The sequence below is a fragment of the Histomonas meleagridis genome (genome assembly GCF_020186115.1).
Source record: "Histomonas meleagridis strain 2922-C6/04-10x chromosome Unknown contig_6, whole genome shotgun sequence".
Taxonomy (NCBI): Eukaryota; Parabasalia; order Tritrichomonadida; family Dientamoebidae; genus Histomonas; species Histomonas meleagridis.
The window spans coordinates 682,249-704,672 of NW_027150902.1; the positions used below are offsets into that span (position 1 = coordinate 682,249).

At 29.5% G+C, this 22,424-nt stretch overlaps 7 protein-coding genes across 7 annotated transcripts; 2 read left to right on the forward strand and 5 right to left on the reverse strand.

Moving 5' to 3' along the window:
- Positions 1-4: 4 nt before the first annotated feature.
- On the reverse strand, positions 5-2,485 carry GO595_008057 (uncharacterized protein; the record flags this gene model as incomplete). The annotated part of the gene is made up of 1 exon (XM_067921589.1): positions 5-2,485. The coding sequence occupies one exon, from the start codon at positions 2,483-2,485 to the stop codon at positions 5-7; it is 2,481 nt and encodes an 826-aa protein (XP_067771891.1).
- Positions 2,486-3,204: 719 nt separating this feature from the next.
- GO595_008058 (putative vesicular transport factor uso1p) lies at positions 3,205-4,575 on the reverse strand (the record flags this gene model as incomplete). Its single annotated transcript, XM_067921590.1, has 1 exon — positions 3,205-4,575. One exon carries the CDS (start codon positions 4,573-4,575, stop codon positions 3,205-3,207), a length of 1,371 nt encoding a protein of 456 aa, XP_067771892.1.
- A 239-nt stretch (positions 4,576-4,814) lies between these two features.
- On the forward strand, positions 4,815-5,420 carry GO595_008059 (small GTP-binding protein; the record flags this gene model as incomplete). Its single annotated transcript, XM_067921592.1, has 1 exon — positions 4,815-5,420. The coding sequence occupies one exon, from the start codon at positions 4,815-4,817 to the stop codon at positions 5,418-5,420; it is 606 nt and encodes a 201-aa protein (XP_067771893.1).
- Positions 5,421-5,498: 78 nt separating this feature from the next.
- Positions 5,499-6,290, reverse strand: GO595_008060 (Myb-like DNA-binding domain containing protein; the record flags this gene model as incomplete). The annotated part of the gene is made up of 1 exon (XM_067921593.1): positions 5,499-6,290. The coding sequence occupies one exon, from the start codon at positions 6,288-6,290 to the stop codon at positions 5,499-5,501; it is 792 nt and encodes a 263-aa protein (XP_067771894.1).
- Positions 6,291-6,509: 219 nt separating this feature from the next.
- Positions 6,510-7,442, reverse strand: GO595_008061 (uncharacterized protein; the record flags this gene model as incomplete). The annotated part of the gene is made up of 1 exon (XM_067921594.1): positions 6,510-7,442. One exon carries the CDS (start codon positions 7,440-7,442, stop codon positions 6,510-6,512), a length of 933 nt encoding a protein of 310 aa, XP_067771895.1.
- Positions 7,443-7,807: 365 nt separating this feature from the next.
- On the reverse strand, positions 7,808-9,271 carry GO595_008062 (uncharacterized protein; the record flags this gene model as incomplete). The annotated part of the gene is made up of 1 exon (XM_067921595.1): positions 7,808-9,271. One exon carries the CDS (start codon positions 9,269-9,271, stop codon positions 7,808-7,810), a length of 1,464 nt encoding a protein of 487 aa, XP_067771896.1.
- A 6,815-nt stretch (positions 9,272-16,086) lies between these two features.
- GO595_008063 (uncharacterized protein) lies at positions 16,087-21,516 on the forward strand (the record flags this gene model as incomplete). The annotated part of the gene is made up of 2 exons (XM_067921596.1): positions 16,087-17,356; positions 18,158-21,516. 2 exons carry the CDS (start codon positions 16,087-16,089, stop codon positions 21,514-21,516), a joined length of 4,629 nt encoding a protein of 1,542 aa, XP_067771897.1.
- Between the last annotated feature and the right edge of the window lie 908 nt (positions 21,517-22,424).

Sequence of the window (22,424 nt, forward strand, 5' to 3'; positions counted from 1 at the left end):
TTCTTTATTTTGCATTCAGCATATACTGCAGGGCTGATACTGTTTCTGTACTCGATATTATTTTTGCGATTTTTTCTTTCCGTTGTTCGATTCCCTTAGCAAACAGTGTCGGCCCTTGTTTCAACAATTCGCACATAATTAAGTATACAATATGTCCTTTCAAGTAAGCAGACGCTACCATTATTCCTTTTTGGAATATAGAAGCAAAATCATCGTTTGTTTTCGTTTCGCTCCTCACAAAGAAACAATCTTTTTGAATAGGCCTAACTGAAATAACCGTCGGTGATTGAATGTCTTTTGCAACTTTTTCTGACAATTCAAATCCGGTCATATTCAATATGAACGATACAGGAGCGGTTTTTGGGTCCACCCTTTTGTAATTGTAGGGAACAAAGGCCAAGCGCACTGATTGGAGTGAGCACATAAAGACATGAGGCTTTTGCTTCTTGGAGAACAATAGCAAAAACATTGACACTATTTCATTTTCCCAAGAATATGGATATGATGTTGTCGATTGATCAATGTAATATACTGGAATATAAACAATAGGAACCGGGTATGAATGGTCAAGTCTTTCTATCTTTTCTTCAAGTGACTTAGTTGGTGTAAATATACGAATTTGCTTTGGATCAGAAACAAAGTTAAGTGATCGAATCACCTCAAAAAGAACCGATCTTTTCCTTTCTGTTTGGCCATATGGTGGCAGTGTTATTTCGCTTTCAATGACATCTTCATTTACCTTTGGTGGAAGCTCAACTTTGAGCGACGGTTCTGGCGGTTGTTCTCCCTGTGAAAAAGTTCTTTGTTTGACTTCGTTTTTCGGTTCCCTCTGAATTTTTGGCAGTTGCGGATATTCAATGCCTTTGTTCAGATGTAATTCGTTTAACTGGAGCAAAGATGCGCCATATTTATCACGCACCAACACGACGCAGCTAAACGGCGTCTTTTTAGAATCATAGATGGAGTATATTCTGTTTTTGTATGAAAATATTTCTTCTTTTGTCCCAAAATTCGGCGCTTGAGGTAAAGTCACTCGAATTCGAGGTGATTTACATTGCCTCAAAATTGAAAGCATCTCAGGAATTTGTGTGGCCTTTTCAAAATTGAGCCAAATTTTGTTCATTCCCGATACGCTTTGAAAAGTGGGAATTATCTCAATCATAGCAACGAGGAAATAAAACAGAGTTTCTGAATTAAAGCTTGGAATTGAGTCTGTAAACTTTTCAATACTTCGGTTTGATAAAAGCTTGGATGGATTAGATAGTAATGTATAAGGGACAGCTATTATCATCTTAAAAATTGATTGAACAAAATCCTCGTTTTTAGGATCATCAAAGTCTATTCCCAATAAAATCTTGTTAAATATCGGAAATGAAGAGGAATCTCCATAAGCCATTAATATCCATAAAGAAGCTAAAGAAGCAAACGAGTTATCTGCAGCTTTTTCAAGTGCTGTTATAACTTTTGATGGAAGTGTGAAATGTTGAAATGATGAAAATGTCAAAATTCTAGAAAATATTTCTTTTGGTGGTGGTTCTGTAAGTTCTACTTTTGGTGGCTCGAAGTATCCAACTGTCTTAGGAATGATTTGGAATGCATCTGGTGTACTTTTAATAAAAGATAAAAAGAAAGTAGTGGATAAAAACTTAAGTTTTTCAATGTACGAAAGTTTGTCAAGTGCTTTGAGTGAGAAATTTATAAGTTTTCGTGTGATATATGGTACTAAGATACGCTCTGATGGTCCAAAGCTCGATAAATTAAAAAGTATTATTGTTGCAGATAAGAGGGTATTATCTTGATACCCTTCAAGTAAACAAAGAGCCTTTTCTAATATGAAATCAGAAATATGATAAACTGGAAATTTGGGAATGAAAAGTTTTGCTTGTGCATAACATTTCTTATGTAAAGAGTCATTATATTTATCTACAAATTTGGCATATCGACTGGATGCATATTTGCCAATGCTTTCGACAGCTTGTGAAAAGTCGATGATAACCGATAGAAGTCGGATGTGGTCAAAAAGTTCATCGGTGACCGTTTGGCTGCATAAACGTTCAACCATTTCGGTTGATTTTGCTTCAAATAAATTACACCAAATATCAAAGAAAACAGGATGTTTGGACCATTTTATCCATATGTGTTTGTGTTTGTGCCATTGGCCATGACTATGAGTGTCAATATCAACAAGTAAATCAATTAATTTTTGTGCACATTCTTTGATACGATCTTCAAATGATGGGTTATAACCTTCAAGATCTTTGTAAAAATTAACTGATATAAGGTAATCAAAAATGCCAAATGGAATAGCAAAAGCTTGACTCCATGAATGAGAATCAAAACATTTGTTCCCTTGTGGTTGAATAGCAACTCTGAGATTGTCTGAAACAAAAAGGAAAAGAGTCAAACGAGATGTTGCATTCTTCTCGTTTTTAAAATCGTTTTGAACAACTTCTTTTTCAAATGCTAATGACATGTGCTGAGCCATCTGTAAACGAAAGAAGCTTTCCACTTGTTTGCTTTTAGCAATAAAACTTTTCTGTAAAATAGTTTCATAAAAGATAACATTATCAATTAACTCTTGACGAAAATCTGGATTTAAATAGCACATCCCGACAAGCTGAAATGCTGTAATTGCTCCCTCTTTGGTGTTAAAAACGGGAGCATTGGAAATTCCCAAATATTCGTTCCATTCTCTAATTATTGAAAATAAAACATTTTCATTAACAGTTGGTACTGAAAGTGTTTCAATAGCTTCGCCAAGTATTTTCAAATCGATTATATGTTGCAGACATAGATATTTGGCTTGTGGGATTGTTCCCATCTAAATTTATTTTTATATTTCAATTTAAAATGTAAAGCACATAAAATTGAATCTCTTGTCAAATTGATGTAAAATTTGGTTGTGATATCAACATTGAAAAATTCAAAATCAAAAGCTGTATCACTACAGTTAAATCATGCTGTCACAAAAATATTACATATGTTTTCAAGCTCCCTCTAAAATTTACATTTGATACTATCATCATTTTTTAATATAAATTTTTTTTTATTTTTTATTGGTTCCAATAAACATTTCTTCAATAATAATGTCTAAAATACTTTTATATTAATATTTTTTTTTATTAAAATATGAAATTCAAATAATAAATTTTTATAAAAAAAATTTATTTCATTTACTATAATAATACCGATAAAAACAATTTATTATACAAAAATCTGTTCTTTCGATTTGCAAATTTGGTCAATTGCGTCTCTAACGTAAATAATTTTCGAAACAACAATTGCCAAAGTATTATCCACGAAAACTCTCGCAGCTCTTTCTCCACAAATCGGGCACAAAGGCCCTTCCATCTGTTGATATCTATGATGGTAACACACGCTATGTCCGCATGGAACTAATGTCACGGGCACATCGAGGATTTCATTACACGCGCCGCACGTCACCAACTTCAGCAGCGAACTCATAATTTCCTTTACCTTTAAAGCGGAATTTTTCAAAAGTTTTTCTTGTATGACAATTTCTTGCGCCGAAGGATCGAATTTAATGATTCGCAGTCGTGATAATTTATCAATAAGTACTTCGACTTGTTCAGTCGATTTCTTAACAAGATTTTTCAAGTTGTCGCGTTGTGACTTAAGTTCGTTGTTCTTCGCTTCTAAAATTGAAATCTCTTTGGTTTGCGTTTCAGGTAACGCCATTCTTTCAGCAAGTTCAGTCATTAAATTACATAAAACTTGTTTTTGTTCATCAATTTTCTTTTTATATGTTTCGGTGTTAGTTTTGAATTCTTGAGATTCTTCAACAATATGTTCGATTTTAGCTTCTAAACTTCCGATCTCTTTGACTTGGTCTTTGATTGCATCACTGTTTTTCTCGATTTCTTGATTGTGATTCGAAATTTGCTGCTGATAATTTTCAATGGTTTCGGAACTTTCTTTAGAAAGTTTGTCGATTTCAATTTCGATTTCAGCGATTTGTTGGCGCATTGTTTCAATTCGTTGCTCGATTTGTTGCTCTTGATTGGTCTGATTTAATCTCCAGTTTTCGGCTTTTGTTTCTATTGATGTTATGGATTTTTGTATGTCGTCATTAGAATTTTGAAGTTGTTGAACTTTATCATCGTAATCGCGAAGGATTTTGGTAAGATTTGAATGTTTTTCCCATTGGATTTGAAGAGCTTGACTAAGCTGAACCTTATTTGATTCTGCTCGTTCTATTTGTTGCTTTATGGTTTTTCTTTGGTATTTGGCTTTTTCTTTTTGGGATAATGTTTCCTCATAATGACGATTAAGTTGATTAAGAGCTTTTTGTTTTTCCTCAATTTTATCTTGCATTTGTAGGGCATCAGCTGAATTATATTTGGTATCTTCGATTTCTTGAGAAACTTTATCTAATTGATATTGAAGCTTTTGAATTTGGTTCTTATGAACAGTACATGTACTACTTGTGTTTCTGTATGATGTGATTAGTTGTTCAAGTTGACGTTTTTGATTAGAAATTTGTTTTAAAGAATCAAAAAAATTTTGTTTAAAAATTAATACTTTTTTTTGAATGCCTTCAGGTAGTCCGGGCATATTTGTTAGTCGTGTTAAAATAAGTTGATCTGTTGGCCCAATTGTTGATAAATAATTATTCGGGTCCGAAGACATCTCAAAACACGTTAAAACATGAAAACGTTTATTTAGACTGATAAAACGTAACAATAAAAAGCTGCTCAGATGTTAATCATTGAAATTCTAAAAAGTGCATGCCAACTTTTTCAAAATACGTTAAAATGTTTCGCTGAATTAACGGTTTTTTCACATTTTTCTGGATGCTCCAAATCCAAGAGACTTTACCAAATGTTAAGATTATTTTTGTAGGTGAAGCAGCTGTAGGGAAAACGTGTATTGTTAAAAATTATATTGAAGGTGTGTTTACAGCTACAGACTATACAATAGGAGGTGCATTTTACACAAAAACAATTGATGACGAAGATGGTAAATTTCAACTTAGCATTTGGGATACAGCAGGACAAGAACAATACAGAACTTTAATACCAATGTATTACAGAAATGCAGCAATAGCTGTGATTGTTTTTGATATAACAAACCAGCAAACGTTTGATCAAGTTAGGTTTTGGGTTGGTGACATCAAGAAAACCACACAAGAAGATAACATTATATATGTTTTATGTGGAAATAAAATTGATCTTGAGGAAAATAGAATGGTATCCAAAGATGATGTTGATCAATTTGCACAAAATGCGAAAGACTTGTTTCAATTCGTTTATATCGAAACAAGTGCCAAAACCGGAACTGGAATTGATAACTTATTCCAGTTTATCATATCTACAATTAAAACCAAAGGGTTGGCTAAAAAAATTAAAGATCCGTCACTTGTACCTCTTGTTCAAGAGAAGAAAAAATGTTGTAAATGATTTTGAGGTTGCTCAAATCGAAAACGGTTAATTTGATATTAAAATTTATATACTTTTCGTACGTTTAGATTTTTTTCATCAACAGTTTCCGATCAGACTTCGGAACGCATTCCTGTTTTCCTCGAGAGAAAGAGACTTTGATACTTCTGGACTCTGACGTCTAAGGTTCTGATATTGAAGAAGAGAACTTGGACTTTGGTTTCCAATCAAAAATGGACTAGAAATCAAGTTCACAAATTTTGGTGTTGATAATGGACTTTCATCATCTTTTACAAGGCTTTCTTCTTCAAGCAATGGTGGCTTAATCAGTTCTATGTCAAGATTAGAGCGTTTCTTAAGTGTTGAATTCCAACGATTTTTGATTGCATTATCACTTCGATTCACCATTAAATTCGATATTTGAACCCAATGGTTTCCATATTGCTTATGCAGTTCGATTAATCTGTTATCTTCTTCTTCTGTCCAAGCAGAATGATTTATTTTAGGATCAAGATGATTCCTCCATCTTTCTCTACACTGCTTACCAATACGACCTGGTAACAGAGTGCATAAATTTCTCCAATTTTTAACCCCATTCTCTTTTACATATTGAATTATGATTTCATCTTCTTGACGAGTCCAACTACCCTTAAGAAGTTTTGGGTTCAAAACTTTATCCCAACGTTCTGCAACTTGTTGTCCAGTTTTACCTGGAAAATATTCAGCTAGCTTGGAATAATTGTGATGTTCATTGCTTGTCATAAGTTTTGTCAGTAGTTCATCTTCTTCCTTCAACCACTTCACGTTCTTAATGCACCTATTGATTTTCTGGCGTACTCTTGTTGGTGCTAAAGGCATTTCATCTGTTTTTTGCGAAACCTCAGCAATCATCTAATAAACCGTTATTAACGTACGAATCTGAGACCGTTTATAAAATTTTCAAATTTTGAAATTTCTTAAACGCATTAAATTGTTACTTAAGCATAATATGAGAGTTACAAATAAAGAATCAACTTCATTTTGATTGCATTTGCAAAAACAGTAAAAAATTTATTTTAGAATCGCGATTTCACATTATCAAATAACAAAATTTTAATGTGTTAAATGTGTTTACTTCCTCTTCTGTAAGTTTTTCCTCTTTAAGTTATTATGTTTCTGAAATTCGTATGGGTTTTGAGGTTCTTCTCTTTCTTCATGTTGTTTTTCATCTTTTTTGACCTCTTCTTTTTGGTCGTTTTCGGGTTCTTTTTGCTCTTCTTCTTCTTGTGGTTGGACTTTTTCATTGTTTCCCTGGTTCCGAATGAAGATTGCGAAGAATTTTCCAATTATTTTCCATTCTTCATCCTTAACAATGAATCCGAGGAGCTCAAATACCATAAATCCAATGACCATGTAAAGTCTGACAAGGTCTTTATCGAAATTAAATGGAATTGATGTGGAATATTCAGTCAAACCACAGTATATTAAAGCACCAATGACGTTTCTTGTAAGCTTTGGACCAATTAGAATGGATCCTTTGTTTGTTAAATCAGAAATAATTGCAACCAAGATATGTTTGGCTGTGATGAAGAAAACGCTGATGACTATTACGACTGTTAAATCAGTGAAGTGTTTTTGTGCTACGTCAATTGCATTTGCGAGTAAGTAGGCATCAATAAATCCATTTGAGATGCAAATAAAGAATGATAATTTCCTCATAATTTTGTACACAAGGTCGAATGGTGTGAGATTAAGCAATACCCACGATAATAATAAAACAGGGAAGATGCTAAGATTTTCGATAAAGTTTTGTTGAACTTGACGAATTGCTGAAAAAATACAAATATGCATCATTTCAATGATTACATACAATAATAAAGAATAAATTGGTCTTTTAATTGGGAAAGATTCACGAATGAAAAAACATGTTTTCAATCTTTCTAAATAAAAAACGTAAGGAAGTTTTGGAATTGTATGCATTACACCTATCCAACCGTGTGAAGTCGTTGGAATTTTAGCAACAAATTGCTTTGCTGTTTCAATGTAAGGCTGGAAGTTGTCCATCTTCTTTGTGAGCCGTTACATTCAAATGGGGATTCGACCCATTATTTAAAGGTTTTGATTGCAATTGGCACATTTTAACTTTCTCAAAATTGTTCAACGATTTTTCATCCTCTCGAAACGTATTCCTATCATGTGCACAATCGTCGTCAAGTTCAGCAGCATTCCCCACTCAATCAATGTAATTTTTAACATTCGCAAAACAGAAACAAAGTGAACAAATTGCCGAATTACGCAAAACGTTTATCATATTGCTGCTGTTGCACAAACATTATCACAAAATAGTTTAGTAAACTTTTTTGTTTTCATTCATTTCTTAACGCAGAAGAAAAATTGATGAAAACAATCGATTAAACATTTTCGCCGTCTTAATAAGAGTACGAGTAACTATCGGAGTAATATGAGAACGAGTCCTTTTTCTTGGCCTTCTTATTGTCCTTCTTCGGCGGCTTCTTGTTGTCCTTCTTTGGCGGCGGCTTCTTGTCCTTCTTTTCCTCCTTCTTCGGCGGCGGCGGCGCCTTCTTTTCTTCTTTCTTGTTGTCCTTCTTCGGCGCCGCTGCTTTCTTGCCCTTCTTCTCCGATTTATAGCTATAAGAGTACGAGTATGAGTACGAGCCGGGCGAATAGCTGAGCGAATCTTCGCCGGGAACTATCTCCGAGTCGAAGCGGTCGTCGCGGTCATTGTACTTGCCGATGACGAAGTACTTGACGGCGCTGTCACGGCGCATGTACAGAATGAACAAGAAGACAGTGAGGGAAACAACGCCAATGATAACACCTAAAACAGCTGACGTGAAAACAAACCCGGAAGACGGAACAATCGCAAACTCGGTGAATTGGCTCATGAGTGAGTTACTCGCGGTGAATGGCTCCGAACTTGAAAATGAGTATGTCGAATACGATATGTTTACAGTTGGAAGCACTAATGGAAATGATGGGAATTCTTGGGATGTGTTGGTAAGATTATTATAATGAACTCGAGTATATAAGTTATATGGATGTGTTTTGTTATCTTCATCAACAATTATTGTATCATTGCGGAGAATAATTTCATCGAAACTATGTTGGAAAACGCATTCACTAAAGTTTAATTCGTATGAAGAATATTGAACTTGATTAGTTATCACAATAAACACATAAATTGAGAATAGTGATATATTAACATCGCCATAAAAATAACAATTTGAAATGTTAATCTTAAGATTAGTTTCATCAGAATAACCACGCACACCTGGCGAACAGCCACTGATATAACTTGCACGACGTATGAATGTTTCAAATTCATAATAATTTTGGTGAATCATATTGTCAAATAAAATGTTATGGAGAACAAGGCCGCTATCGTCAAAGCCACCTGCTTTGTCATACATAATTGGTGCACTAAAGTAATATTTCATTGAACTGAAGATGACATTTTGTAGATAATTTACATGTTGTGAAATAGATGTAAAATGAAAACCTAATGCATTCAATCGTTCTTGATCACGTGCGTCGTTACAGCTGGTAAAGTTTACATCAGTGATAAACGCTTGTCGAAAGTCAGTTTCAACAAGAGTGTACACACTAAATGAATTGAAATTTTGTTGTGCATTATTCACTACAAGACCATTGATTCTTACTGGCATCTTGACTTTTGACCAATCATTGGTACTTATTGATGTTGTTGTAATATCGAAGAAAATTCCATAACAATTACTAGACGGTGAAGATATATCAGATATCCGAGCATCTTGTACAAAAATATTGCTCATGTTGGTTTCTCCAACAAATCCAACTTCAGTACAATTAGGTTGCGTTTGAATACAAAAACCTCTTGATTTAACTGTAATCATTAAAAACTGAAGATTTTCAAAGACACTTGTTGAAGTGTTTGAATAAATACATTGGCTATCAGGATCCAAAAAATAAGTATTTGATATATTTGTAACACTACCAGGGACATCACTTTGTAAAGAAATAAGTGTTTGCCCACCGAGGATTGAGTGTTCAAACTTTGAATTCGTAATTTCGCCAAATTTTAATGATTGAGCATGAATGAAAGGAGTAAAAAATCGACTCAAATGAATGTTTGTTGCAATAAATTGATTTCTTTTAATAGTCTTTGCCATGTAAACCAGAGGAGACCCTTCATATTGATTTGATAAAGCTAGATTTAGAAGGGTTAAGTTCAGAGAGAACATTTGATTTTTGACATAAACCGTTGTATGGGATGGAGGTTTCGATTCAAAAAGCTTGTTTACATGTTGTAAAAGTGTTGGCCTGATTTTTCATAGAAATCCGGTTACATTCAAACCTCAAAAGATGTATTGAGCACAAAAAATATGGCTATTTATGAATATATAATCATATTATAATAATCCGAACATGACCTCTCCTTTTGGTTCTTATTTCTTGTTGTTGTGATAAATTTCATCATGTTATGATTTCGACAATCAAGAATGAAAATTTTTATGATTTTTTTGCAAGTTACTTTATATTACTAGCATAAAAGGACATGTTAGGCGATGATAATGTGACATATTTATAAATTATTTAGAGCAGAATCTACATTTTTTAAGCTTGAAGCTCTTTGAGCTATAATACGATCAAATAACACTCAAAATGTGTATCGGCAATTCAGAAAAAAAGGCGGAGAAATGAACATTGGCTACAAATTCAATAATACTTTTAAAAAGAGAAAATTCAAATCTCGTTTACAAGGCGATGTCGAAGAAGAAGATGTAGCCACCGAATCTGAAGCAAAATATTTTGAAGATGATTATATTGTAGAATTTCTTTCATTTTTCCACCAAAATGTTACTGAACTTAATCTTAGCGGAATATTCCAAGTTTCTAATGATTTTTCACAGCGAACGATTGATTATCAATTTTCCATTTCTAATTTAGAAATCATTGCTCAATCATCATTTCTGTTCGACCTAATTTCTTGCTTTCATAATATATCTTCAGTTGATATTTTAATACCTTTGCTAACAATTCTATTATTTGTGCTTGATTGTTGCGATGATGCAAGAATTAGTTTCATTCAATCAGGTGGCATACCTCCTTTGTTGCCAAAAGTACACTCTGCAGAGCATGGTGTTATTCTCCGTTTTGTTTTACAGATTTTTAAGATAATATTACATTATCCAATAAGTTATGAATATTTTCGTGATAATGTTACGTTCTTATCTAATTTTTGTAACATAATAAAAATTCAGAATGATTCAGAATTCATTGCACTTTGTTCTGAAATTGCCCTTGAATTAATTTCAGTTTCAGATAAATTCATGCTTCAACTTATTCCTTATTCTAATTTCTATTTTGAACTTTCTCTCACCAAGATAGAATGTTCCACTATTATCCAACGTAATGCACTTTATTCATATCAAAAATTAGCATTTCGTGATGCCACTTTTCTTATCGGCTCGCCATTTTTTTCTAAAGTAGTCAAATCCTTCGGGCGGTTATCCCCACAAAATTTCAAAATTGCTTTTACACTTATCGAAACCATTTTTTTAGATGTACCAGAAAAGATTTTAATGCCTATAATAAAAATATTTCCGTTTGGACTTTTTGAGGAAATATTAACTGTTTATAAGCAAAGTACAAAATTACAAATTTCTGCTTTAGAATGTTTAAACTTAATGGTAATGCAAAGTTATACTGTATCACAAATAATATATGAAAGTGAATTACCAAAAATATTCACAGAACTATTGGAAAATAGTATATTTGAGATAAAAATTCTTGTTTTAAAAATAATTAATAACGCTTTTAAAAACGCGTCTTCTGACTTCGGGTTTGACGTGCATTATAATATGGATTTCTTCGAATTTGTGATTTCGTTTAAGGAATGTGAAAATGAGGATTTTAAAAATGTGGTGTATGAGCTGATTCTTAAGTTTTATCGAATTGCTGAGGTGAGAGGCGACGAGGAATATTTGGAATTCCTTAAAGAATATATTGATGAATATGAATTGGACATGTTAAATGATCAAAAAATCGAATTGTTAAATAAATAAATAGAATTCTTTGTTTGATTTTGATTTAAAAAATTTATCTTTAAAATGATATGGTGATTATAATTTTATAATTCTTTTCATAAAGTGTTGGAAAAGCTCTAAATTTTTATTAAATAATCAATTTAAAACATTCATTACTTACTTACTTGAAATAATGTGATTTAAAATTTTTAGATTGGTTTGCATACTTTCAAATAATGAATATTTGCTTTGTTTAATTTAAATAAAAAATTTGATTCGAAAAATGGATATTATTAAAAGAGTTTATAAAAAATTATTTATTTAATATAATATTAAAATGTTTGAGTATATTGTTTCAAAAAATAAATTGGCTGTCATAAAAATTCATAAAATACACGAACAAAACTTTTTTTCCATTTAGGAAATGATTCCACAATGCTTTTCTGATCCTCCAGTACCTAATGAATTTAATAATATTTCGAAAAACATACAAAAAATGCAAGACATCCAAACAGTATTAAATGATCCTTATGACAATACAAAAAATAAAAATTCTCTAAGCGAAAAGAAATTGGCAATATCAAAGATAAAGAAAAACAGAAGAAAGCATGGAGAAGAACAATTACTTGTCATATATTCTCATGAAAAAAGTGAAAAAGGACATTGGGTAGCTCGAGCTTCATTAGATTGCATAGATTTAATTGAAGAATATTTTGAAAATATCAAAAAAGAAAAATTAATAAAGAAACCTCATAGGGAAATACAAGAAATACTTGGTATAGTACCAAAGAATGGGAAAATATCTTCCTTTGAAATTAAGTATAAAGACACTGGGAAAATTGGATATATTTCTGCAGGAACAATGAGAAAACATTATTGTGAGCAATTACTAAGTTTTTATGAAGAACATATTCAACCTCAAAATATGTCTGATTTTGATGATCCTTCAAAGGAACAGATGACGGAACAAGATCTTATTCAATAACATTATCAAACATAAAATTTTGATAAAAATTAAATCACAATGCTAACATGTGTATTATATTTTTTGTGCTAGCATAAATATGAGTTTAACAAGTTAAATAGTGAAGTTTGGAAGATACGTTCCAAAAATAGTAACTTTTATTTAACTGCGTTTAACCCATTAATTTGTGTTAGATAAAGTATACAAAAGTCTTTGCTGGCAATTGAAAATTGTTGGGTTTTTTTTGTGGTTTCAAAAATGAATGGATGTGAATATTCTCCAAGCTATTTCATTAATCTTTTCCAAAGGCTACGATCACCTGACACCACGCAGAATGCAGATAGGGAACTTCAAACAGCTGTTTTTAATGAGGCAGCAATTCCATCATTATTTTTAATTTTAAATGAAAATGATAAAACATTACAAAAGTATACATTGGTCACAATAATGATATGCTTGCGTTCGCAAAAAGAAATCCCAAGCCCAAATTTTATACAGCAATGCCAGATACGAATTTTAGATTTTTTATCACGAGAGACCGATCCCACTTTAATAAAAATCACTTTAGCCCTTGTTGAAGAGCTTTTAAAGAAAACGAATATTTTATGGGCTGAACTAATTAATTATGCGTTTTCTTTAACCAATAATTCTTTACGATTATCCATTTTAAACATTTTGTACAATACCATTCCTAATGAGCTTGTTCAAAACAACATGAAATCATTTATAATTTTTGTAATGCAAGGATTACAATCTCCAGATATTGAAGAAGAAATTGAATCCATACATTTTCTATTACATATTGAACCATTATTACAAAATAACACAGAGCTTATTACACAAATCTCTCATTCATTTTTTAATTTATTTGTTCAATCAATTCTATCGAATGATTATCAACGAATGTCAACGATATTTTGCACAGTATTAAGTTACTTAGATCAAAAAGGATATTTATTTCCTGTTAAAGAGACGATTCCATTTATAATTCAAGCACTTTTATCGCAGAATTATTCTCGTTGTTACATATTACAACTTCATCAATTTCTTGTAATATCATCGATATTTGTACATGAAGATGCAAAACAATTTTTTTCTAATATGCAACAAGTTATCCTTTTAGAGCAAATGATTTATTTACATTTATTTGAAGGTGAAATTGAAGATCAATTTAATCATTTCGATGAAATTGTTGCTTTATTAAAGTTATCATTTGTACAAGTTGAACCAAATATATTAATACAAACGATATTTGGTTTAATTGAAGAATATACCAAATCAAATGATCAACGAATTAATTCGTTTTTGTTTCTATTAGTTCAAGCAGGAGTTTCTACTTCAAATGTAATCTTCATTCCATATACTTGTCAACTCTTTAATTTGTTTTTAAATGGATTTCGTTCGAATTCATTTTTGATTCATCAAGTTTCGATTTTATGTTTTATTGAAATTATACAATTTTTTTCAGCATTATTTAATCAAGAACCAATGCAAATATTCCAAATAATTCAAAACAAAACTTTTGATGAAAATGATTTAAATTTGTTTTATAACATTTTATTATTAATTAATAATACTGATGATATATTTTTATTAACATTTCAATTTTCGCAAGAATTAATTTCAAGTGCAAATCAAAGTTTTAAAACTTTTGGGTTATTAATATTAACACAAATTATTCAAAATTCAAATTCATTAACAAATGTATACTTTGAACAAATTTATGGTTTCATAGAGAAAATTTGTTCGTCGCCAATATCAACAGAATCACCTTATTCGATTATATATCAATCATTATCAAGTTTAATCATAAAAACAGGCGATATCTTAATACAACGTTTACCGAATATAATACAATTTATATTAAATGGTATTAATGCTAATGATTATTATGGGTCAATTGAAGTAATGAAATGTTTTTTAACATTATTAAAAATATTTGAAACAAAAATATTTGTATTTATTAATAATATTGTTGAAGAATTATTAAAAAACATAAATCAAAACATAATAAATCAATTAATAAATTATACAAATGAAAATATACCAATTCAACCATCATTTGAATCAGGTTCACAAGCATTAAAAACATTTTGTAAAATAGCAGTAACTACAAAACATGAAGAATTTATCATAAAATGTTATAATATCATATTAATGTTATCTGATTATTTTATATTTCCTTATTGTATTGAAACAGCAATGTTATCTTTTAATTGTATTATACCATTTTTAAAATATGATAATCATATTACAGAACTTATTGAGAAATGTTATGATAAAATTAATCCAAATGATTATGATAACTTTGCAGTGTTTGTAAAAGTTTTAGCTAGTTCAATAGAACATTTTAGTTTAAATGTTGTTAAACAAACTATGATTAAATCATTATTACCACAAATTATATCGATGATATATGAAATTAATTTACATTTATATTATGATATTGATAATTTATTACAATCATTTCAATCATTATTCATAGTATTAATTCGAGCACGACCTAAACCTAATATGATTTTAAAGGTATTTAATTATTTAATTTCTTTATTTAATAATCCAACATTACAAGACTTTAGTATTAATTCCATTTTCTTAATCTTAGAAGATAACATTGAATTAATCCAAAGTCAATCATTTCAATCGATAATACCAATGATTAATAACATAATATTAAATGGATCAATACAAAAGACTTCAATGATTGTCGGATTAATATATGATTTATCATTTAAAATTCCGCCACAACATTTTTTACTATTTAAAGATTTCGCTTTAAATGTATTGGATTCATTACGTGAAAGATTACAAATAGAACAAGATACGCCTTCATTATTAAGGGATGATCTTGTTGCAACTATTTGTGCATTAGCTTATCAAGCTATAGGTGATTTGTTTCCGACTAAAGAAACAATTCCTTTGTTATTAAAAAGTATTCCATTAACAAGACAATCTTCATTAAGTGAAATTGTTTATCAACTTTTGGTCGGTATAATGAATATAATGGACAATGAACAAAAAGAACATTTCGTTAATGTTTTAATTGGGTTAATTGCACAGCCTTATTCCAATCTAAAGGCAATGCAAATGGATTTGTTACTATGGAATACTTTGATTAATACAATTAGCTCGAAATATATCGATGATGATAACTTCGCTGGTAATATATTAAATGCATTAGGTGGCGACCAATTGAAGTTACATTTCTTTATGGAGTCTTACCAAAAATTATTAAATGACTTAAGACTATATCAGACAGATTGAATTGCTTAGAAATTGTATTTCGAAGCAAATAATTTTTGTACAATTTGTGTTGTTGTACATAGAATATATATATATAAATATGTTTCGTTTTTATTATTAATAAGTAAATATTATAATATTAATTTGATTTGTTTTGGATATTAATGTGATATTTTATATATGCTATAATAATATTTTACATTATGTTAATAAATTTATGACTTCGAATAAAATCTTGTCTCCAAATTGGATTATACTGACACCAGAAAAAACGTTTTTTCATGTTTCTTTGAAATTGTATTTTGACACACACAAAATCTTAACAAAAAGTCGACTTAATCATATCAAAACTTAGTTAAAACTGTTGTCATAAAGTTGCCTCAGAAAAAAAGCAATTCAATATTGAAACTGAATCCAAGTTTTTAAAAAGTTTCAAAAGTCTTGAATTCTGAAATCATTTCATTTCTTCTGGCTAATGAATGAGTTTACTGAACTAATTAATGGGTTTAATCGTGCAATAACTCCAGCAAACGCTATGCTTCATGAAATAGAAGTACAGCTAACTTCTCAATCATTCTCTAATGGACTTATTAATGAAACAATCAAGAAAAATAATCTTCAACAAGAAATCTCAACAAATGTACAAAATGCTATTTCAGCAGCTCTTTTTGCAAAAGCACTTTCATTTGGTTTCCCAAAAAAACTTCCGCCTAAAGAAATTTTGCCTCAGGTAATATATGGTAATTCTACATTAGCATTTTATTTTGAAGAACTTCAAAGATATGTTTCTTCAGTTCCTGATTTTATTGATGAATATATGAAAGTACTAAAGGATCTTATTAGTGGTAAAGAGAATGATTATTCAAAGATAGTTTATGGTATTGTTGATCACATTGGTATTATTCAAACATTAGCGTTAGCAACTGATTTTGAAAATAGACAAATTCCATCTCAATATTTAATTGTACCAACAATTAAACCACATTTAGAACAATTTTCAAACCAGGTTTTAGGTATTGTAAAATCTGGTGAAGCTTATAGAATTGCTTCTATGAACCGTCAACCAACCAGTGAATTAGAAACAGCTTTAGACACATTAGTCAAAACCGCTAAAGAAACGATTCAAAAACAAATTGAATTATTTGGAGATATCAAACAAAAGATTAATGATAGTTTTGTTCCATCATATAATGAAGATGCATATGATCATTTCCAACAATATGCACAACAATATTCATCTACTTTAGCAAGTATTTGTCTTCTTTCACTTAAGATTGGAATGAATGTACCAAATACATTACATATTATAGCACAAGTTCTTGAGAAGATGACAAAATTCGGATATGATATGTTTGCACCAATTTTAAATATTATGCGATTTAGAGATAAATTTGAAAAATCAATTGAAAATTCAAAAGATGCACATGAAAATATTGGACAGATTTTTGCTCCTCTACTTCAATCTCTTGTTAATATTCAACCTCAATTACTTATTCCATTCCAAAATTTTGTTAATGCTCAATTTGTACTACTTTTCCAGAAATTACAAAAACTTAATTCTGAATATGATGATGAAATGAATAAACTTATTTCAGTATTAAGACAAGATAAAAAATTTTCAGTATTTCAAACAGTTGGACAACTTTCCCAATCAGATCTTTCTGATGCTGCTAAAGCTTCAATGGAAGTAACAAGTAAAATACTAACACAACTTTTGAAGACTGGTTCTTCAATTGAAGAAATCAGTGAAAATATAAAAACACTTAATAGTGAATATTCTAAATTTAATGCTTTTATTCAAACTAAGATAAATCAAGAAAAAGATGCTCAACAATTGATCAAGTTAATTCAACATAGAGATTCGATTTCAAAATCATTAATTGAATTTGTTGATGGATTTAAATCTTTTTCACTAAATCCTACAAATGCACTTATAAGAAATAAAGCAGGAATTCATACTTCTGCGTTTTTATTATCATTATGTGGCTTAGATACAACAAATCCAATCATAAAACAACTTACAACAATACGACAACTTTTAGCAGATAATATTGTTCGATTTTATCCTAATAATATGAAAGCACTTATTGAAATATGTACAATTTTTCATAATCGTAAAGACGAAATTCCACTACAAACTCGTCAACAATTTTTAGGTATTTATTCTGTTTTTATGGATTCTCTTCGAAAAACATCAAATGTTTTTAGTAGTAATAGTAACTCAAATAATCCTCAAAATGTTATTAATTGTATTAAAGAATATGATATGTTGAAATATTTAATTAAAGGATTAATAGTATCATTAAAAGATCCAAATATTCCTAAAGATCTTTTACCTCTTATAAATAATCTTGAAATATTTTTGTATAATATAACAGAAATACCAAATTCATTTAAACTTTCATTTCAAATTCATTATAAGCATTGTGTAGATGCATTTACACAATATATGGGTCCATTTTTCGAAATGATTATATCAGCTGCAACAGTTCAATCGGAAGAATATTACCAACATTTTCGTGAAGTTAAGAATTCTATTAATGAAGGAATTAAATCAATTAAAGAAAGACTTGAACATCCACCACCATTTGGTATTTATGATAAAAAATATATTTTAGGTTTAATCGGTACTAGTAAAGATGTATTTCAGCCAACATTTGATATACTTAAAGAATCACAAGAAATTTTAAGAAATGCTCATGCACCTGCACAACTTAAAGTTGGTGTTAATAGTATCACACAAATATTATCATTAATTGGACAATTAATGACTTATATTGGAGCTTTAACTATTGAAGGTGAAATACCAATGAAATCATTGATTGTTTTTGCAATTAAAGATTGTTGTGATGACGTAGGTATTAAAATTAATAATCTTAAACAAGTTATAAATGATCAAGTAAAAGTATCACAATTTGGACAACAATTAATTACTTCACTTTGCGAATATTCTGATGCACTTGAAAAAATAGAACAACTTAAACCACTTTCAGAACAAATCAGATTAATGTCTAATAATATTGGTGAAAATATAGTACGAATTGCTATTGGAGATAATACTCAAATCCCAACTTTGAATTCAATCTTTGATAATATTTTAGCATTTAATCAAAAACTCAAGCCTTTTTCAGATAAATTTATATCAGAAGTTCAATCAATTGGTGAAATTGAAACTAAGAAAACACAAGAAGAAAAGCCGAAATATAATGAATTCATTAGTCATCTTCCAACTGAAGAAGAAACTGAGAAAATGTTTATTGATATTATGCAATCTAATAACGATGCATTAAAGACACTTCTTTCTAAATGTGTAACTTCACTTAAAGAAGATATTGATGAATTTAAGCAACTATTTGAAGAATATAATAAGAATCAAAATAAAGATATTAATGAAAAAATTAAAATGATTGCTGAAAGAATTGAAAAAGGAAAAGATATCATTAAAAAAGGAATTGAATTTGCACCTAAAGAAATTGTTGAAATTGATTCATTAAATTCGATGATTGAAAAACTTAAGAAATATAATAATGAAGAAAAATCTAAAACAGTTCCTGAAATAATTATGAATTTAGCTGAATATGTTAATAAAAACTATAAAGAACCTGTTAATTCAATGCTTAATAACCTTATTAGTGACATATTAATGTTAATGAAAACTAATCCTTCACTTGGACAAACGCAACTTGAAACATTCATTTATGCATTAAAAGGAAATCCAGAAGATATTACAATTGAGGCACTTGAGAAACTTAAAAAATCCAAAAATAAATTTGAAATTTATGATTTCCTTCAAAAAGCATTATTTGCTAATGTAATACAAAAATTAATGTCTGGACAGTCAAATCCTTTAAATGATCCTGATTCTATACAATCAAAACTTCATAAATATGCATCACAAATAGACGAAACTAATAAAGAAGCTACAGATTACTTTGATTTAACACAATTAATATCTCAATTTGAAGACTTAGTAATTGGTACAGATGAAACAAATGAAATGGATTCAGAAATGATTTCAGATAAATTAATGGATATAAATAGTGAAATTGTTTCACTTGGTACAGAGATATCAAATGATTTAAAGAAAGTTACAACAAATTCAATGCCAACAATAACAACTAAATTAAATAATCTTCGTGCTAAAGCATTTGAAATATTAAATATTTCTTTAGTTTCTTCTTCTAAACGTAATGAAGTTGATAAAAATATTACAAATGAACTTCAAGAAGAAACAATCAAACTAATTGAATTATTAAATAATTATACGAATGAAATATCTAAAGTAGTAAATTCATCAAATAAAAATTCTCAAATTAGAAATGTTAATAAAATTAATCGAGAAATTAATATGTGTATTGGACATATTTCTGAAATTACAGATGAAATAATTGAAACGCCAATAAGTATTATTGAATCATCAACTGAAGATTATAATATAATTAGTAATCATTTAATGTGTGATATTCTTAAACTTGAGCAATTATCATACGACAATTCTAAAGCGAAACAACTTAAATTTAATAAAATTCATTCATCATTAAATCTTAAATTACAAAAATTTGCTTCTAATATTAAAAATATAACTAAAGGTATTGATGAAGAAGATAACATTAATGAAATGGTTAATGATTTACAAAAATTATTTGGAAAGTTAACAACAAATGATGCTACAACATTAACAACAGAATTTCCATTAAAACTTTCTAAAGTTGTTAATGAAATCAAAACAAAAGTTATTGATTCACTTAATACTGAAATCACACCACAACCAAAGTTTGTATCTCATTTACCATATCGATTTAATATACCAAATATTACTGAAACCCCATCCAAGGAAATTGTTCAACTTAAATCAATATTTGATACTAAATATAACATAGTTAAATCATCAATAGATAAATTTATTATCTCATTAAATTCATCTAAAACCCCACCTGAACAAATCGAAAAGCATTTTAATGAATTTCAGTCATCACTTTCCGAATTAATAATTCCAGTTTCACTTATCCAAACATCGACATGGAATTTAGAATGTCAAAATCAATTATTAAAAGCCAAAAATTCACTTATAAATGCTGGCGATATAAGTATTGAATCTACAAGAAATCGATTTTTAGGTAATGAAGGTTGGCGTGAATCTATATCAATGTTTAATACAACAATAGAATCAGCTTTAGAACAAGCTAAAAATGTTATTGATTCAACAATGAAATCTATTGAAGAAGATTTATCTGTTACAAATGAATTAGAAAAAGAACTTATAATTGCTGCATGTTCTTGTCAGTCTTCAATGCAACGATTAAATTCATTAAAGAATAAAGCTATTGAACAAAAAATTACAATTGGCGATAATTATTTAGGCTGTGATATAATAGAAGTTAGTACGCCAATACTTAATAATGCTGCGAAATTAATTGACGTTGCAAAGTCACAAACGAAATTTGTGTCACAAAAGAATCCCGAAATAATTAATCAAAAAGGTTTAATTAATACCGCTAATAATCTTGTCGATTCACTCGAATTAATAATAATTGCAGCTGAAGCAACAGTAAACAATGAGCCTGAAGCAATGTCCAAGATATTGGCTGGGTGTAACTTGATAAGTCAAGCTGTTGCACATTTCTTAGTAGAAAATAACCAAAAAGCTGGATCTCCTGAACTAAATGTAACATTGCGTAAAATTACTGACTCTGTACAGTATCTGATTAAGCAATTAAGACAATTCGCTGAAGCAGCTATGGATGCTGAAAAGAATAAACAAAATACAGAAAGTAATGTAACTGGCACAAAAAGACCATTGAATAACATGATCGCGAAGTTAAATGCAGAGGCTAAAGTTGTCGCCGCAAGAAAAGCTCTTGAAGAAGCAGAGAAACTTGCAAAGGAAGCAAGACAAGGAAAATAAACTACTTGAAATCTTGAAATTTAAATATTTTTTTTATCCATTTTGTAATATATTATTTATAAATGTAATGAAAATTGAGTTCTGATGCTTTAATGATTAATTATTGTATATAAATTCATTTTCGTTGATAATTTTTTGTGCAGTTTATGATTACAATTTCCCAAAAGGTCAATCAAATCTTTATCATTAATATAAAATAAAAATTTTATATCTTTTATCTCAGATAATTTTGTTTTAAATGGAATTGACGAAACATAACAACATACATATATATATATTTATTGATTAATTTAAGACCAATGGAACCAATGACAATATTCCGTTGTTTTGCATCACTGCCAATATCTCCAACTCTTCGTCATATTTCATATTCACAATTCCTTTATGCGCTGATTTCATTACGCATTTAAATTCTAGGTAAAATGTTTCTGCCACGTAAACGTTACCTTTATCATCAGCGATTGCGATATAATCGAATCCATTAATATTTTTAAATGTTTCGACACATGTAATGTTATCGACGAAATTCATTTTCCTAATGAAACCACCGTTAACATTATAAAGGAAAATCAAATTTCCTGCGAAAACAATAATGAAACCCCAACAAAATGAAATCAAAATTCTCGAAGCGAATTCTCCTTCTAAATCGAGTTCGAACAAGAAGGCTCCATTATTAAGCGAGAAAACAGCGATATTTCCATTCATTAAAACTATAGCGATGATATGGAAACGATCACTTATCACGAAATTACAAATTTTCCCACAACTAATGTTACATAAAGGTTCCAATTTTAGTTTGTTATTTGATAAAAATTGTACTAAGTAAACAATACCATTTTTATCAGATATTGCAATTGTCGATTTATAAGTTGATATAATATTTGATTTCTTATAATGAATTTTATAAT